At 47.3% G+C, this 19,485-nt stretch overlaps 1 protein-coding gene across 1 annotated transcript in view; it reads right to left on the minus strand.

The window, feature by feature from the left end:
* Positions 1–11,642: 11,642 nt before the first annotated feature.
* The window catches only part of DNAI1 (dynein axonemal intermediate chain 1), a 103,712-nt gene continuing 95,869 nt past the window's right edge, over positions 11,643–19,485 (minus strand). The window contains exon 18 of the mRNA XM_065740122.1: positions 11,643–12,114. Coding sequence (XP_065596194.1) covers positions 11,851–12,114 — 264 coding nt within the window. The 3' untranslated portion in view covers positions 11,643–11,850. The remainder of the gene's footprint in view (positions 12,115–19,485) is intronic.

Here is a 19,485-nt window from a genome sequence, read left to right on the forward strand (position 1 = left end):
AGCCTGTAAATCTCTTCATATAAAGCTACCTGGGCTGTCTCAAGCTGTGAACTCCTCTTTATCAACGCTGTGAATCTTCCTCTGTAACGCCATCCATCAATCTCAGATCACTTCAGGAAGACCAAAGGCAGAAGCAGGTTTAGTAGAAGTTACAAAACCTTTATGATGTGCACAGCAATAGTGAGTAAACTCATCGAACCAATGACTTTCCTGGAGCTACAACAGAACAGGGAGTTTTGATTTGAAGGAATTTGAGGGATGCAGATATGCTAGTGACACTCTAAATGTGTAGGCTCTTGTCCTTGTTTGAAAATGTTCGGCTGCAGTCAGCTGAGAAATCCCATTATATCTCTTTTCTGCTAATTTAAAGAGCCTTCCACTGTTGCAAATCTCTTCCATTTGCAGGTGCTTTTAGGCTGAGATCAAGTCATTGCTTAATTTATTTTCAAGGCCCTGAAGAACTCCACGAAATTATGCTTTCCAGACCTCAGATCAACCTTGTTGTTCCTCCCAGACTTAGTTTGCATTTTTCATCACCTCCACTGAAGTGTCAAACCTGGAGATGTGCAGCCAGAGAAGGATTTACTACTGCTGCTCCCAGGCAGCAGTTTCACTCCTACTCTGAATTACTTCCCAAGAAGCAGCCAGACTGGGTCTGGCTCTGTGTTTCAGCATCACATTGGGAATTCATGCTTTCCTCTACAACCTTCCAGCCTCTTTCAGCCTCTCCAGTTGCAGCATGAATTCCCTTCTCCCTCTTTCCCCAGCCCCTGGGCTGCAGGAGGCATCAGGGATGCTGTGCTTTCATAGCACAGCTTTTCTCCTTGAACAAACAGTTGTAATTGAAACCCAAGAGCCTTTTGCTCGCTGGCTCTGCTCTATTGCAAACACTAACTGTGCAGCAAACCCCAGCACTTTTTTTTTAATGACATGAAAGAAACTAAATTATTAACATCCTGCACTCCCACTGGCTGTCCTGTGGTTTGCCCAGGCCAGATGAAATGAGCGCCTTTGAGCTCCTTTCCCTGGCTTAGCAGGTTCCTTCCAAGCAGATCAGAGTGGGAGACCTTATCCTACAGTCTCAGCTGCAGTCATGCAGCCAGTTTCTGGTCATTTTGGTTTTGGTACCTGACTTTTTATGCCAACTCAATATCATCACCAGGAAGACGGAGGAGGCAGGTACGTGAAAGTGCAGAGAGCAAACTCCGCTCACACCCATGCTCCTTCTGTGATCCTGGGATCCTTGGGACACCACAGCAATACCAGCAACAAGTGGTGAGACTTCAGCTCTAGCCAGGCTTGGGCTGGAGTGTGCTCGGCACAGACTGGCAGAGGCAATGCTTTTTATTAGCTCAACTGATAAAGCACAAGCTGTAGGGCACATGCACTTGTCTCTTCTTCACACGTATATTTGTTTGTCTAATAAAGGATGCTATCTCTGCCTGCCCACAGGCACTGGCTTACTGACAGTGTTAGACCATCCTGGACACAGCAGCCCATTGGAGAGGCAGCTGTCTTCACACAGGGTTGACCTAGCATGCATAATCCAAAGCATTTGTCTTGAGGAATATCAAAGGATGACGGATTGAAAAGCTGAAAATGGCAAATGTAACTGTGCTAAAAAAGGAGAACCTCAGAACCATCAGCTTAACCTTGCTTTCCAGGAGATGTATGGAACAAGCCAACAATCTGTTTGTAAGTGCAGCTGACAAGGATTTATACCAAATAAGTCATGCTGAACCAATTTGATTTAATTTTGCAACAAGATAATTAATCCTGTGGACAGAAAAGACATGGATGACATTTACCTCAACTTCAGGAGATGCCACTGATACTCTTCGATACTGTGATCCTCAGGTAAGGCATGAGATCCAGGTAAGATGGGTTAAAGCTGGCAAAACCTGTCATTCCAAATGGCTGCACCCAGAGCTGCCAGCCCAGAGGAATGTGCTGTGTAACACGCACAGTCCACAGCTACTGGGGATTCGGCCAGCGCTCCTGCTGAGCTTGGACACTGGAACAGATGGGAAAGCTGCAGGTGTCTAGGAAGGTAGAATGGGAATTTAAACCATGCAGCAAGTATGTGGCTCGTGGGATACAGACTGGGATGTAAAAACAAAAGAGGAGGCATTTCCCCATTAGGATGCAGGAGCAGGGGATAGCAGGGGGACTGTGCCCTGAGATGACCCTGCATGGTCAGCACTAGGCATCCCGCATCACAGAAACAGCCAGTGAACCTAAGGGCAGCAGCTTCCCTCTGGGAAAGCTTTTGAGCTGCTGCGATTGCCACTCCTGCAGCCAGCAGCACTGCTAGGCAGACCCTCTTCTCCTCCACTTTGCAAGGCTCTTCCTTTTCGCCATGGGATAAAAATAATCCTCTTGCGTCAGCTCCATCACCATGAGTGGCAAAACGTTTTATTCATCTGCAATTCCTTCCCTCCTATCATTTAAACAATTCCCCATTGAGCCCATCAATTTAATTTGAGCAAGGGCCATTATTTGGCCAGCCTGCTGGCGCAGGTGTCTCCTTTTCTTTCAGAGGAGACTGGTGGATGGTGTGAGTGTGCTCAGCATGGGCTGGGAGCAGCACAGGCTGATCAGCTCCATGCGAGGACACGGAGGTTTAGCAGGGCCATACAGCTCTATAAATCTTTGCATCCAGAGTCAAGCAGGCAAAGTCTGCAAGCAAGGGGCATTTTGCAGCCATGTGTTTGGGATGGGTTTTACAGCCTTACAGGCACACTTGCCCTCTCTGTCTGCCCCGGCAGTTTCAGCACTTTTCAGGCCAGACTGGCTGTTTGGGGAAGGCTGTGTCAGGCTCTGGCAGCAGCTTGGGAGGAGTTACTGGGATATGTCAATCTCAAGCTGTTCCCCCAGCCTTTGTAGCCAGACTCCTTCCCACTCCAGGCCATGTCAGATTTCCTGATTTCGTTGCTGCAGCAGATGCCAAAGGCTCTCCGAGGAGGGACAACGCACAGGAATAAGATACGTAATATCACAAGCAATAAAAAGCTTGAGGAAGAGTAAAGCCCACTTTCTGAGAGCTCTGCGCTTGCCTGCCTTGTCATTCCTGCTGAGTGTGTCCTGTCCCTTCATCCAGCTTTCTTCCTGTGATGGACACTGCAGGAAGATGGGAGGCCTCAGCAGGTTCTGAGCATTGAAAGGCTCTGCCCTAGGGGCTGCAGGCAGGCAGCATCCCAAAGAGCCTCCTTCACTGATGCTGCCAAGGGCATGCTTTGAGAGCAGCCTGTTCCCACGGGGCTTCGGCTGGCATGAGCTCACTCTGCCTTTGTGCTGGGGCTGTCATTCACCTAAAGAAGTGGTGGTTTCTAAGGATCTCCCAGTTTTCTGGAGAGGATTTAAATCATGTGCACAGAAAGGAACACACAGAGGGTAGCTAAAGAAAGAAACAGGGAAGAGAGGCAAGCCAAGCTGCCTCAGGGGCTGGGTAGTGCCTCTCTTGCCTTCGCACTGAGCTGTGCCCACTTCTCTGCACCAAACAGCTCTTGAAGTGTGGGAGAAAGCAGAGACTTCGGCTCAGAGGAGCTGTGGAAGCTGAACAGGCATGCTAAGGCAATCTCAAAATGAAAGCCTTCTTAGGATGTAAATCAGGACTCCTTATTCTCATGCATTAGGCATTTCCCAGGGCAGGAAGTGATGGGTTCCTCTGACAGCAGAGGAGCAATGCCCGGGCTGCCAGGAGGACGCCAAAGCACAGACACCATCTGTCCATGAGGAAGTGGATGCAAAGCCTTCACACAAAGCAGTTCTTTGGCAACATAACTGTGCCAGTGTGGAGGACTGCAAAGAAAGGAGCAAAAAAAGGGCACCATCAAAACCATTTCACTTGTCCCAATTCAGATTTCAGTTACTCCTGACTACCCAAGAAAAAGCAAGTTCAATGGAAAGACACCAGATTTATTTCAAGTGAGGGACATTAGCTCAGTGATTGGATTATTACTGATCACAAAAACTAATCCTTCCCCAGAGCCTCTCCAAATCCCTAGCGATGCAATGAGCAGCCCTGCACCACTTTCAGTTATGCAGATCTTCGAAGAGGACACCAGTAAGTCAGAGCCAGTCCCAGCACACGTGCATTAACCTCCAGACAGCAACCTCAGGATCTCATAGGATAAGGCTCGCACTTTAGAAACAATTCATAAGTACTATTGAATTTTCCTAAATCGGGACATTTTCTTGCTCCAATTGACAGTGTTACCATTTCACATACTAAACACGCTTCATCTAGACCACTGAGAATTGACTACAGCTTAAAATAACCTGTAAATATGATGAAACCTCTCCACCAACTGCCAAAGAGAGAGGTCACAGAAAGTGCCATTACACAACAAAAACAAGATTGGAGCCACGTGGCCAGGAATGATAAAAAGAAGAAAACCTTCAGTTCTTTGACCTTGGGTTTCACACTTGGGTTTCACAGACAGAACTCTTTTCTCCTTTCACATCCTTCAGTGCAAGCCAGAAGTTGTTTCACTGATTATAAAGAACACAGGTTTAATGAAAGAGTCAAGTCCTTTAGATCTCCTGATTGCTTATTTGGGTTAGCTCTCCTTGCTGTGCTGTTGTCTAGGGTTGCCACATCTCTGCCCAGGAGCCAGAACTCTTTGTATCTGTAGTGTGACACAATCAGGCATCTGGATTTGTGCCACAGAGCTAACCTCCCATGCATAACAGATATGTGCAGGCATATGTCCAGACAGATATCCAAAGGCTTCGAATTCTGGTCAAGAAGAATGAGAAACTGCTGAAACAGTTCTCCACAGCTGCACAGCCCCATCATCTTGGGCTTGCAATCCCAAAACAGGATCTGTTCCATTGGTGGATAGTGGAGAAATATGCTGGGAGGCAGTGGAGCTCTTCCTATCAATCAATGTGTTTTCTCAGAGCAGGAGGGGAAAAGGAAGGAAGGAGGGAGAAAGGGGCAGGGGAGAATGGTTTTGCCAGCTCATGCCAATATTCCTCTTGGTATATGTGAATTTACTATTGTGAGTCACAGTTCTGCATAGCAGAATGGCCAGAGGACATAAGCAATGCTACACACACACACAGGCGAGCTGCACACATGGCCTCTTGCTGGCCTCATTGTGTCTTAGGGCCAGCACTATGGGGACTGTCTCAGCCACCCTGCTCCAAGGCAGGCTCAGAGCAACACACACCTACAGACGTGCCTCTGACCTGTTCATAAGGGCCTCCAGTGCTGGGTTTCCTGCTGGCACCACGGTCAATGCTGGAGCACAGCTGCTTTCCCAGCTCATCCTTCTCCCCTTTATTATATGCTCAGCCTTTCTTGCAGCTCAGAACACTGAAGTACCACCCATACAGAGATCAGGCTGTTGCCTTTCTCTCTGCAGCAGAACTTTGTGTGAGCCCAGCCTGGCACAGGATGCCAGGGGAGGGTGAAAAGCAGGAAAGCACAAACACCTAGGACTTATCAGATGGGGTACAAGATGGATTGCATGCTGCTTTAATAAGCCAGACACTGGCTATCAAGGCAGAGGGGAATGCACGACCACTGTGACAAAGGTACCTCACAGAAGTGTTCTCCTGAGGTCTGCAGGGTTTATAGCTGTTCTAGCTGAGATAATTCCATTGCAGAGTTAATTCTGGGAGAGGAGACAGCCTGAGCTCTCATAACCCAGCAAGAAAGAGCTGAGAAAGAGCCAGAACCTCTCCTCTGTGTGTCAAGAGCCTTGTTCCAGCCCAGGGGAGTGCAGAAAGCACACAGTGAGGCCAGTGGGCAAGCACATCACTTGCTGCTGCCCTCCAGACCTGGTCTGCCAGCTGTTCTGCCCAGATACGTATAAATCCCAATGAGGGAGTGCTGCTTGTAGTTGCTCACCAAGAGCTCTCCTGACCCAAGACAGTGACTTGAGGGAGAGCCCCAACTCCCTCCTGGTCAGCAACACAAAGGAACAGTGTACACATAGCTCAAGGTCATGGCATCTGAGTGTTCTGCAGGTACCAGAGACCTGGGGGATCCCTGCAGCACCCTGAGAGGCTAAGACACCAGAAAAGGAAGGTTATAAGGCAGTGAGCTCCAGAGTTAAAGCAAACTGGTGCTCACTCATTGCTGAGACACTGTGTATCACTGCTGAAACCACCTGTTCTTAAATGAACTATGCAGGCAATACAGAGAGCTGTGAAGGGGCAGCTGTGGGGTTTCACAAGTCCCTGGATCCTCCTCGCAGCACTCACCTGCTCCCCTAGCAGTGCAGAGAGTAGCTATCTGCAACCAGTCCAAACAACAGGAGAAGGACTGAAAGGAAATCAAACAGCTTTGACAAACCTCAGAGGAAGAAAAGTTATCAAGCTGCAGATCAGTTTTTATGGGATTGAAGCTTATCATCTGCATCTGCCTCCTTATCAGGGGCCAAGCTGCATCCAGAAGCAGCAGCCTCGATAGAGGCAAGGCACAACAGTGCTCAGTACCGAATTCCTCCAGCGCTGCTCTCAGTGCTTTCGGGTCACTGCACAATTAGCCAGCCCTGAAGGCACAAGGAAATCCTGCCATCATCAAGCTGCACAGAAGTGACTGTGTGAATCTCAATGACAGAGCAACATTTGCATGAAAACAGCAGCACTGGAACACCACCACTAGAAGTATGAAACCCTTGAAACATTTGGAAAGGAACAGCAAGTCGTCTCTTAAACTGAATAACACTTCAGAACTGTAGAAACAATAATTTTGGGGACAAAATGTACTTTCTCCAGTGCTAAACCACTCACTAGTCCAGTGCTGATGTGACCTTGGAGAGTACATCTAATCTAAGGCTTCTGTAAATACAGGCTGTCCCCACCAGCAGATGGGTTGCACATCCTGGGACAGAGGGAGGCAGTCCGGGTTCCTCTCCCTGTGCTGGTCAGGTCTGTCCCCACCAGATGCTGTAACACCCCTGCAGCTACCAAAAGCAGCATCACTGTAGCCAGCACTGGACTCGCGCATGTGCCCACAGGTACAGAGGATGAAATGATCATCCTAGATAATCTGGTACAAATAAACGAGCCAACTGGCAGACCAGGAGGCTGCTGGCTCCCTGGCTGTAAGCCTGGGCACTGTCCGAGAACTTTCATACAGCCTCAGCAGAGGCTGCTTTATGTGCTTTGTTTGACTGACTTTTTTGTTTTCTCCCACTCTGCTATGCTCTCCCAACATTTCTGAAAACACTTTGCATTTTTTTGATCCTCTCCTATTTGCCTTCAGCCTTGTTGGTTTGTACTATTTGAGCAGCATTCTTTAAGAACAAACCAAGGCCCACAAGCAGCTACATTCTTCTGACTGTGATGACAAAATGCTTTAATTTCTTTTCAGGAATGAAACCCGAAAGGCTTACTAATTAAACAGCTCTGCCAGCAATGCTTCCCTCGGGTGAACTCAACACCAAGGTCGTTATAAATTAGGAACAATATTTTATTAGTTAAACAACTCTTGCCTAATGACTGCTGCAATATTTAGGGAGCACTTGGAGTCCGAAAGTGGCCTGGATGACAGCAGAGAGCCACTTGTTCTTGGTGCTCCATCTTAAAATGCTGCAAACACTTCTGCCCCAGCTCTGAGCTCTCAGCAGAAGGATCCAAAGCAGTCTCTCTGCTTGGGCAGTGAAATGTCTGTTGTCAAGAGCTTTCTGCCCAAGCAGGGATGAATGCTTGGGGAGATGACTGCTCAGCACACACAGTGCAGGGCCATGCTGGTGGCAGTTTGGATGCGAACTTCAGTTTTGCAGTGATGATTGCAAGCTCCTCTCTCTGCCTTGTGGTTGCTCTTCCCACAAGGTTTATGCTTAGACATTTCCCTCCCCAATTTCCATGCTCTCCAGGCTCTTGGAGCTGATCCTTAGCAGTTCCCTGACGCTTAGTGTGTTCCCAGATACTTAGTGTGTTCCGAGATACTTAGTGTGTTCCCAGAACCTCGTATGATCTAGGGACAAGAGCGACAGGCACAGAAAGCCTCTACCAGGCTCACAACCCATGAAAATAGAGCTTGCTACCTCAAGGCATGGAGAAGTCCCTGCCGCAGAGACCTCAGTTCACGGGGAGGGCTCCAGAGCCCAGATAACTCGAGTAAGGATGTAGGACACTTGCTCTGCTTGGCACAAGGCTGCTCTCGACACAGCCTGGTAGGTGACAGAGTACCTGTCCCTGCCTTTCTCTCCACACCAAGGGCAACTGTTCCCGTGTGCCACTGAAGGATTTAGGAGGCCAAAGCTCACAGGGAGTTTCAGGCATTTCTGAACCTATTATTCTCTGTCTTGGTGAAAGTCACTTCTAAAAAATGCAACCTGAGTGCTTTCAAAGGTTCCCCCTGTTGGCTTATTTCTGCCAAGCACTCATAAACAAGGCTGTGATATTGCTGTGATAGCAAAACTTGGACTATTAAAAACACTTCTTAACGATTCCAAAGTATTTTACAAACATGAGCTGATTAAGCTGCATATCAAACCTGAAAATTATTTTTTGAGCTCTTGAACCTTGCCTTATATCTCAAGGATGTGAACAAATGAACTAAAGCCTGATGAGAACCCAAGAGTCCTGACTCTCCTCAGTTCCAGTAACCCACCACACTATTAACTAACAGGAAAATCAGAATACATTCAGAGCTGCTGAAATCCCATTGGGATGAAGTTAGCTCAGCCTCATCCAGTGAGCCCTATCCCGGAAGTGCAGTGGCAGCCGAGCAGTCCGCAGCACGTGGAGCAGACAGCACCGCATCTATTTTTAGGGTAAGAAAGAGGGTTAGGACTGACACGTGGCTATTAAGAGCTCTCTCTAAAAAAGGTGATCAGTCTGCTAGTCATACCTGTCAAAAGTGCTATCCCAGCTGTGTGGGATGCTGGCAGAGACGCTTCACAGGCAGACCCATGTGACATCAATACAGAGAGGTTGTGGGACATGGATGACCCCATGGCTGTCCTGCCCCACTGACACACTGAGCTCTGTAAGATCAGTCCATCTCTAAAGGAGTCAGCAAACACAAACCAGGCAGCTGAGTCAGCTGATGTGGAGGCCATAAGCCCCAGGAGCACCATCTCTGGCTTCTTCTGGGTTTCAGGTAGATTTCCCCTTAGGACTTCGCAGGGATTTTGCCAATGGCATCCTGGGGTGCATTAAAAAGAGCGTGGCCAGCAAGTCAAGGGAAGTGATACTTCCCCTCTACTCTGCCTTGGTGAGTATTGTGTCCAGTTTTGGGCTACCCAGTACAAAAAAGACAGAGATCTCCTCAAAGGGTTCAGTGGAGGACCATAAAGATGATAAAGGGCGTGGAACACCTCCCTTATGAGGAGAGGCTGAGAGACCTGGGTCTGTTCAGCCTTGAATAAACAAGACTCAGAGGGGATCTGATCCACGTCTATAAATATCTAAGGAGCAAAGGGACAAGGCTGAACTCTTCTCAGCAGTGCATGGTGATAGGATGAGAGGAAATTGCCACAAACTGATACCTAGGAGGTTCTGTACAAATGTGCATGGGAACTTCTTCACAGTGCAGTGATGGAGCACTGGCACAGCTGCACAGTGAGGTGGTGGACTCTTCTTCTCTGGAGACCCGCTACCTGTGCAGCCTGCTGTAGGGAGCTGCTTTGGCAGGAGGGTTGGACTAAATGGACTAAATGGTTGGACTCTCTAGAGGTCCCTCCTAACCCCTACAGTTCTGTGATTCTGTGATCAGTCCCTGGAGAGGCTGGACTGGGGAATATGGATATTCACCAGGTGCAAACAGGTTTGTCTGTCTGCGTGGGACAGCTGGGATGCAAGGGCTCCTTCACATCCTTCTAGGCTCTCTGCACTTTTAAATATCTATGGATATTCTGCTCCCGTTAACTCCCAGAAAAGGGCAAGAAGTTAAGACATTTTACAGAGGAAGCTGATAGCACATGGTAAGGGTTTATAGAGCACGCAGATTTCAAACAGACTCAGGGGATCAATACTGTTAGAGTGCATCTGAATCCCCATGGCAAGATGATGCTCATGCAGCTACAGCTGGAGGTTTTCACTATGGACATGGAGGCTGGTGCTGACACAGCTAGGAGGAGTACAGGAGATGCACTGGATGGCACTGCTTGCCCTGCCAGGGCTTCACTTACCTCTTTCAAATCACCTTTTCGCAGTAGCTGTGAAAAGGGCTGTGGTCACCATCGTCTGGCCACAAAAGATGGGCCCGGAAACCCCTGCCACTCATTCACTTGTGAGCCACCACTGCTCTTTCCACCCTGCACGCCATCTGTTTTAATTTCTCCTCACTCTCTGAGAAGAGCTGGCTGCAGCCAGGGGAGCTGCACACACTGTCAGCCATGCCTGTACATTCCTCTTTTTCCTCCACATGTGGAGGAAACATTTAATTCAGTGTTCAGTGTCCCTTCAAACCAAACCAAGAAGTGGAAGATAGATGGCTTAATAACACCAGAGCAGCAGCCCGTTTCCATCCCGTTTATGTGCTGCTTGGGATGTGCTACCTATAGGTTTAAGGTCAGCAGTAAGTAAACTCAGCTTTGTCAAGCATGCAATTTGCCTCTGCAGAAAGTTTGCAAAGGAAGAGAATTGAAGAGTTAATGACATTTATACCTGTGTGGAGGGCTGCTGCTGGCCATAAGGAGTGGAGGAGACAATCAGATTTATTCTGACCCGTGGCAGAGTATTGCTGGGTGCTGCTCACCTGATAGCCAGGTTTGTGCTGGAGAGCAGCCACACTTGTGCCTGTGACCCATCTCCATTGGTGAACCCTTATGAAACCAGGGCCAGTGGCAGACACAGTGCTCAGCCATGCCAGAAAGGACTCATAAATCAGCTAGGAAACTTGTCCTGAGCCAAGCTGGTGGCAGCCCTGATAGTTTGGGTTATCTCAGGCTGTAGTTTTAATGGAAATGCAAAGGCATGGAACTTATGGGACATTCTCCTCCATAGCTCCATCACCTCTAAACAGACTGCCACACTGCTCAGTATTCTACGCTCTCTCAGCACAAGGAAGTTTGTATTTCCAGTGGCGTCCAGAAGAAAGGACTTTTTAAAAATCAGACAGAACGTTCTGGACTGACACCAGGGTGATTAGTTTCTGGCCAAAGACCTCACCTTACATATCTGGTGGGTAGGGTATATAAAACCTTTGGAGGTATATGAATAAAAAATGATCACCCTGAGATATTGCTTTCCTGGATCAATTCTAAAAAGCCTGAAACTGAAAAAGCTCTATAAAGCAAAGGGTAACTGGCTATGAGAATTACATGGGATCAGAAATGATGATGCATTTGCAGCAATACAGTCTGTGGCTGGAGGAAACCCAGAAAGTCTAATAAAGGTGCTGTGTGGGAGAGGCTCAGCATCCTGCAAGACTGGCATTCATGGCTGGGTGGGAAAAGGGGCTCTGCCAACTCATACAGGCATGTACATTTCATTGCTGTCTCCTGGAACTAGGATCCCATGACTCCTTGCTGAATTAAACAGCACTTGCTCATTTACAGGAGGGGTGACACAGTGGTCAGAGCACAGGCTCTGATGATCCAGAGGAGCAAGAAGACTGGCAGCACAGGCTTTGCAGGAGGTCTCAGGGGGCAACTGATATCACCTTTATTCAAGTTTCCAGGAGTTTTGCAAACAAAACCCAAAGCTCAGACAAGATACGATGTTTGGGAAATCTACGAACCTCCATAGAGTTTGTAGGTTTGCCTGAAGCACTATGAGAAAGTTCTTTCTGATCCATAATAACCCCAAAGAGATCAAACTGCCTCACCACCACTCCATTCTCCCGCCCAGGAGTGAATTATGCTTTGTTACACCGACAAGAACAGAAGGAGGCTTGGGGTAATCTTAGGCACTCTGCAAGGGAGAGCCATTTTGCCAACATCATTGCACAGTGTAGAAAGGACAGTAATAGAAGGCAAGAAGAGACCTGCTGTGGTTTGGTCTCTCAGTTGTACTTACTTTGGGCATCTTGCGCAGATTGGGGGAGAGCTTCAGACAGGTAACCTGGCCTCGCTCATCTCCAATGATGACAACAGGGTGCACAGGGTTAAACTGGATATGGGTTATCTTATTTTTCTTCTTGTCCACCACTACCTGGGAGCACAGAGCTTCATACTTATTAACGTTCAGATCAAACACGTGGGCCTGGGGAAAAAAAACACAAACAACAACACAAAAGAGATCAGCTGGGCAAGAAGAAGCCCCAGCAGAAGAACTATGCCTGGGGAAATCACAGAAAGAAAAGGTTCTAGGGAAACGTAACTTCAGCACACAATTACCATCTGACTTCAGAAGCTTCATCATCCTGTAAGCAAGCTATGTCCAGAAGCTGCCTGCTGCTTCTGAGGGACCATCTCCTTCCTGCAGGAACTCACAGGATGATGACCCACTCCCTGAGGTTGGTGCAAACTCCTCCCAAGGCTCCAGCATATCTGGACAGGAGACAGCTCAAATCTGGCATTGCTAGACCCAAAGGTCCTCACCTCCCCTCCCAGTGCTGCAAGCAATGAGTCAGCCAGGTGTGAAACCACAGTCTAACATAGACTGACTCACAAAGTGGAAATGCTGTCCGAAATATTGACTACTCTTTATTGCAGACCTTTCTAATATCTGAATCTTAACAATAACAATTAAGAGTCAAATCAGTAATTAATAGGGAAATAACATGAGCATGGTTAGTATGATTCAGGATGTACCTTGGGGTGAAGCACTGGCAAACTCTGCAAAGCACAAGACAGCAGTGGGGACAGCAGCCCACTCCAGATCAGACGCTGTAAATGCTGTGCCATCATGGAACTGCCATGGCACTTATAGGCAAGGGCTGGGCAAGTGGGAAAGGCAAAGGAGGGAGGAGAGAGACCTGAAGGCAGAATTTCCTCTAGCATGGACTTACAGCACTGATACAGAGCACAGCAGCAACTGCATGACAGTGACTGTTTCAGCATGACTCTGATGGGAACAGTGCAACATACTCAAGAGAGCGTGTTAACATTGTCTCCCAGTAATTGCAATTAGCTCCTGTCAGTGCTACAGCCTGCAAAGGCTGATCAAACACGACGTTCCTCGCTGGTGCTTGAAGGACTCTCCAGCATGCTGGGTTCCCACTTTGAATCCATTGTGTATACTTTCACCTTTAGTTTTCTTTCCCCTTTATTACCTTCAGAAATCCTAAGGAAGGAAATGTTATGCTAACAAGTACAGTGGGAATAAGGGACAAATTAGAACTGAACTTTGTGAGCATCTCCTGCCAGCTGTATCTTGTTTACCGGCAGCTAGGAGCCAGGTGACTTGCACCATTTCAACACTGTGCCATGCTCACAATTTGTATCTAGGAATTGTATGAAATCTGACAGCAGTATCCCTATAAAAGCTTTTTCCAAAGAGTGTGAAAGATTTTGTATCAAATCATTACATGTACTTTCTCATCACACACAACGAAGTTGGTGAATTTTATCTGGATCTGAGTAAATCAAAGAGGTACCAGGACACAGGTCCCAGGCAGTTTCAAATACCACTGCATCTTTGAAGCCCATTTGTGATATCCTTGTCCTGAGCTGGGGAATCAAGCAAAGACTTTGTAGCTGCAAAAAAAAATAAATGATGAGGAAGAGCTTCCTCTGAATCAAAGTGCAGCAAGACCTTCCTGAACAGGGAAGAGCAAAGGCTTCTCAAGTGTTTTTGGAGGAACCCATTGCAGTTTGTACTTCAAGAAGGGGATTCAAAGCATCAGACACAGTTAAGAATCTGCAGTTTGAAAAGTAACCCTATCCCCTATCATCAGGCTGGAAAAAAATGATTTCAGTTTGATCCATACAAGATATCAGATACCAGTATTAAATTCTGAATCTAGACCTGAAACTTGCTCCACATTTCAGCCACGGTAATCCTAACTTCCACCTCTCGATAGACAGAGGAGTTTATGTCCTGGCTTGCATCCTGCCATCTTCCTATCTCTGAAAAGAAACAAGCTCTCTTTTAAGTACATCAGCCCCACATAACCCCCACTCACCAAAGGTTTAATTGCTTGCCTTCACAGAATGCATATTTATTAATTTAAGGGCATGATTCACTTCTCCCACCAATGACACAAGCTCAGTACTTAGCAACCTGAGAGCCCATGAAATGTCCATTGCTAGAGCAGCACCAATTAATCCAGATTTAAAACAGGCAGCACAGAATTAATGGCCAGTCTTCGTTTCAGCAGCACGGTCTGTTCTATAGGGCTGTCAAAGTATCACACCTGCACACCACAGCCAGCAGCAAACATGGCATGGTCTGAAGGCTCTGTTTTGGAGTGCTGACCAATGAAAATTACTCAGGGTGAGGCTGTTTTTCAGAAATGCCACTGACAGCCCAGACATGCAGAATGCCTAGGACAAGAACTCAAAACCACGAGCAGAGTGGAGAAGGTCAAAAGCAAACAAGTTTATGAATGTTCCTACTGTAAAGCTCTTCTTTTATGAGCTTCTAAACAAATGGGCTTGTTTTCGTTTGCCAAGGGAATCATGGAAAAGAACAAACAATTCCAAACAATTTCAGCTGGAAATATTGACTTGTATCAGCTGGCAGACTCTCCAGATGGAGGGGTGGGCCACAGGCATTTGGAAGGACCTCAGAGGCTTTGATTACAGGAACACTGAGGGAGAGGAAAATGGGGTCAGACCAACTCAATTACTGATGCCTCGGGAGTATCCTAAAAGGGTACACACAACACTTGAGTTTGAGGCAGCCTCATGTTGCCATAAAGCAGCAGAGCAGTGACCATCTTTGGATGCAGACTGGAATGGGGTTTGGGGTGAGGCTTTCTGCCCTAAGAGCAGAACACTGAAACCCTGCAACTGTCCTTGATGTTCCTAGTGCCAGCTGCCCTGGCAGCTCAGGTCATGGGATTAAGGGTGTGGAGACAGCTGCAGCTGCATCTACCATTCTAAAGAGTCACAAGCAGTACACAGCATCTCTCCATCCATCCATCCATCCATCCATCCATCCATCCATCCATCCATCCATCCATCCATCCATCCATCCATCCATCCATCCATCCATCCATCCATCATACCAGTGCCCTTCACCTCTCCAGCTGTAGATGACCTCCAAAGACTGCCTGCCTCTCAGCTTTCACAAGATGAGCCCTCTCTGTGTACAAAACCCAGACAAGTGTCACTTGACCCTGCGTGTGACTCCAGCATCAGACCCAGGGTGGTAGAGCTGCCACACACACAGACACACATACACAGGTGCAAATGAGTCTGATGAGAGCCAACATTTGCATAACTTTCCAGCATGGCAGACAAATGCATTTACGTGCTTACTGACCTGCAGGCCAGGCCTATTCCTACACATCCAGTCTTCCTCACTCAGTGCTGTAGCATCACCCTGGCTTGTACCTCCAGCAATGCAGCAAGGCAGTGATGCTTCACAGAATGTGACATTGCACAGTTCAATGAATCCACAGAGAATACAGTAATTTGCTCATGGTCCCCAAAGCAGAGAGTATACATTTCTTGCTTTTCTCTGATAGTTCTGCATATCCTGCAGGAGCAAACACAGGCCTGGAGGGGCAGCAGCCTGGCTGCCTGCAGACCACAGGAGACATTTTCATTCATGCTGCTAACAAGCACTGAAAAAATGGGAAAGGGCATTTCAGTTCTCTTGCTATACACTGCTTAGGAACAATATGTGGCCACTTCCTTAAAGAAGCATAAATCAGATCCTGAGAACAAGAAACCTGTGGAGAGGTACAGAGAAAGGTGAAGGAAATCTGAAAATTGCTGTAATGGGAAAGGGCAAGAATCCCCATCTGCACTCCCCAGCTTATCTGCAGAGAAGAAAGCACAGAGCAGTAACTGACAACTCCAACAGCTCTTTTATTTATGGCCCATGAAAATTGTGCACCCACCCCAAAGAAATGCAGGAGAACAATTACCACACTACAAATGAAGCCCAGCATGTTCACCTAGGCAGTTCCTAGCAGCACAGGGATTTATGAGCTGCTATCAACAGCCATCAGGGGAAGCCTGGACTCACAGCCCCAGAGAGACTGACTCTGATGGTAGATGTGTAAGCCAGATGTCCAAAGCAACCATCTCCTAGATGGAAGGGCAAAAACTCGAAGTCAGCAGCCCCTGAAGAGGACCACTGAAGTTAAGTAGCTGCCCAGTTATCTCTGAGATAGGATCAGGTGAACCCTGAAATCTCTGTCAGATGCTTTTAATCAATAAGAACCTTTTTTAAATTACAATCAAGGTTGCAACAGAGACTCCATGCTTGATGTACTGGCAATAATGGCTATAACTGCTGTGTTAGAGTTGTAGAAAACATTTAACACAAATGAGCTGCTTTGATGCCTGACTCTCAAACAGCTGGAGAGGAAATCCAGCTCAGTTGCATCCAGAGACATGGAAATATATCCCACACCCACCAGATCTTACTGAGACTCTACATGGGCACTTTGTAAGCTTGGAACAGTGCAAATCCAAGGCTACTGCTACAGCTCCAGCATCAAACCCTGTTCTTAATTTCAGACACTTCACATCTCCCTGCTCACTCTGCAAACTGCACCTTCAACTTAAAGGCCAGCCCAAGCTCCCACAGCCCAGCAACTCTGAGGTGACCTGCACCCTCTGCTGTCACTGTGTTACAGCACAGCAGCCTACTCAACTTTTGTGACCTATGAAGATGGGAGCCCATAAGCTACCCAGACCTACCCTGCCTTTACTGCATGCCTCCAACACAAGCTGAGTCTGCAGCAGATGCAGCCTTTCCTGAACTTTTCTCCTGGGTTTACAAGAACTCACCCCCTACCAGTGGCCAGGACAACGCCAGTGTGCTCAAAAACAATCTGGTAGCAAACAAAACCCAGCTAGAGGAAAATATGCATGTAAGTAAGAGCAAAGCAGATGTACCTGGTAACTTGGCAACAAAGAATAAAATCGGTGCAAGAGCAAAAGGTGAGGAATGATTTAATATCACACTGCGTATCTGCTGCCCCTTATCTGTTCACATCTCTTTCACTGCTTGACTTTCACTGTCTGTGTGATAGATTTCCCTAGTTTTCTTGACTGAATCATGATACCTCACCCATTGGCAAACTCCACAGATGATTTGTTTCAAAATCTTAAGTCATACATTTAACAAGTTGGCAGGTAATCCCCAACCCTTGCATCCTAAAGGCACTGTGCAGGCAGGGCAGCCCCTGCTTGCACCAAGGCCAAACTTCCATGTGGTGGAGGATTTACTTTATGCAATTGCTACAGTCACACTGCAGCCAGGTCAATCAGGGGAGCAGCTCCAAATACTGTTCATTTTATGTAGGAAGATGTACAGTTTACATCTGTAATTTGAATGAAATTTAAGACACTCCTTGGTCCCTTTGATGCACAGGGCAGGCAGAGGCTCCACAGGAGGGCAGAGGACCTGACTCAGGAAATCTTCATTGCTGCACTGCTTCTGCAAGGATGGCTCAGGAATACAGATTCTCTGCTGTCTGATATCAGCACCAGACAGGCCTACAAACACATTCTAGGGGAGAAGGACTGGCTCCAGTTCTGTTACAACAATCTCTGTGTCAGCTTTGAGCTCAGGAGGACGAGTAGGCATCCATGAAAGCTATTGCTTGCCTGGGGAGTTTCACTATCCAGGACTGGCTACACACTCTGGAGTGCAGAACACCAAGCACATCCCTCAGGTCTGAAGTATCACAGCATGCTGCTCTGGGGTGCACAACAGGAGGAAGAGAAGTTCTGTACCAGCTGGCTTAACACGAGGATGGAGGGGAAGGCTTCTCTTCAGGGCTGCATCTCTCTTCCTCACCCACTAAGAACTGGGTCACTCTTGATTTGACATGGTTGGAAAACCACCTCAGCTGATTTGACTGAGCTCCCACAAGGCAGTACGAAACCAAAGCCTCAGCATGAAGAAGAGTTGTTATTCATTCAGACAGGCTGAGGACCATTTAACCTCCTCAGAAAACCCTGTCACATTGTTTTACAAGAAAGTGCTTGTATATCTGAGCTAATTTTCCTGTCAGTCAGTACTTCCTGCCAACCAGCTCTGCTCTGGCAGTTTCAGCGATTATGATAATCTCCTTCATGTCCTGGTCCTGCACACTCCTGAATGCTGTTATCTGGTGTTAAATAGCTGATACATCATACGCCAGAGCTGGTTGCACTTCAGTTTGGTCTAATAAGATTTTCTTATGTTGCCAACGATTCTTTTATTTTTTCCTCTCTAACATTAATAGCACGCTTTGGAATGAATCATAAATTGAGCTAATGTTTCTTCACACCTCCTCACAAAGCCTCCTTTTGCTCCCCAGTATCATCCTAAATTTAATTTGTTACTTTTCAGATCTCTTCTGAAAGGTGAAAGCCAAACAGAGAAACTAATCTGCAGTGAACTTGTGTGATGCCAGTCTGGTAGCAGCAGTTAGTACCTCTGTGCTGCTCTGCAATGCTTGCTCTAACAGAAGAAGTGTCCAGAACATCCAGTCTGAACCCCACTGGTGCTCCTGGGGTGACTGCCCCCAGCATCTCCCAGGGTTTGAGTTGGAAGCACAGCTGCGGTGTTGGCAGGAACATGATGGTGCAGTCAGTCCTGGCCTTATGGTCCTGCTGCTTCCCAGTTAGTGCTCATTTCATATTGCACATTTGGTTTGTGTCTTTATTGAATTTCATCTCACTGACTGCAAATTGCTGCTGAGATTGTTGAGCTCATTTACAGTTTCAGTCTGGCACTAAAGCACTTTTAAGTCCTGTCCACTTAGTCCTACCATAATTGCTGCTGGGTTTCAGTACCAGCCCCAGTTCCTGCACGCTCTTCTGAGGATGATTTCCACTGTGCCACATTCACCTTCTCACCTTTGTTTATGGATTTGTGCCAATAGAGTCCCTGAGGTCACCCTGTATAGATGTTTTGTATATTGTTTCTCTGATCTATCAGGGCTGTTACTCTCAAAACCAGTGTTAGATTAGTTTTATGTGATATGGCCTTACAAGAGCCTTACTAGACTGGCTGCTCTTAGATCTAGCACTGCTTACAAACATACCGTTCATTATCTCTCTGGATAGTGTATTTAGGCTGCCTAATCTCGCCTGCACCATCATGCTCTTAAATATTGGGCAAAAAAAGTCTGTCCTTCAGTCCTCCAACACTTCCCTACTCTGATATCTCATCTCAGATACACGGTGAAGAACAGAGACTTTTTCAACCAGTTCCTTGCTGGTTCCTGGGCTATGCCACATGAGTTCATCCCAGTTATGCCAGCCCCTTGCTCCATTCTGACAGTGACCCACAACTCAGCCCCTGGCGCCAGGCTGAAACTACCTCTTATTAGATCAGGATCAGGCTCCATCCCTTCGCATGTCCTGGTTTCTGGCTATGCCCCATGGAGTGGGCACTGTTTGCTGGAGTGGGTGAGAAGATGGGCAATGGCACAAGTACGGGCAGCACAGAGTCTGATGGGGCATGCAGTCTCTGCTGTCTGCCACTTGCAGCCTTGTGACAAGACAGCAAAGCTAT

The sequence above is a fragment of the Cyrtonyx montezumae genome, unplaced genomic scaffold, assembly GCF_038088225.1.
Source record: "Cyrtonyx montezumae isolate F1298 unplaced genomic scaffold, pur_monq_1.0 scaffold_25, whole genome shotgun sequence".
NCBI classification, from domain to species: Eukaryota; Metazoa; Chordata; class Aves; order Galliformes; family Odontophoridae; genus Cyrtonyx; species Cyrtonyx montezumae.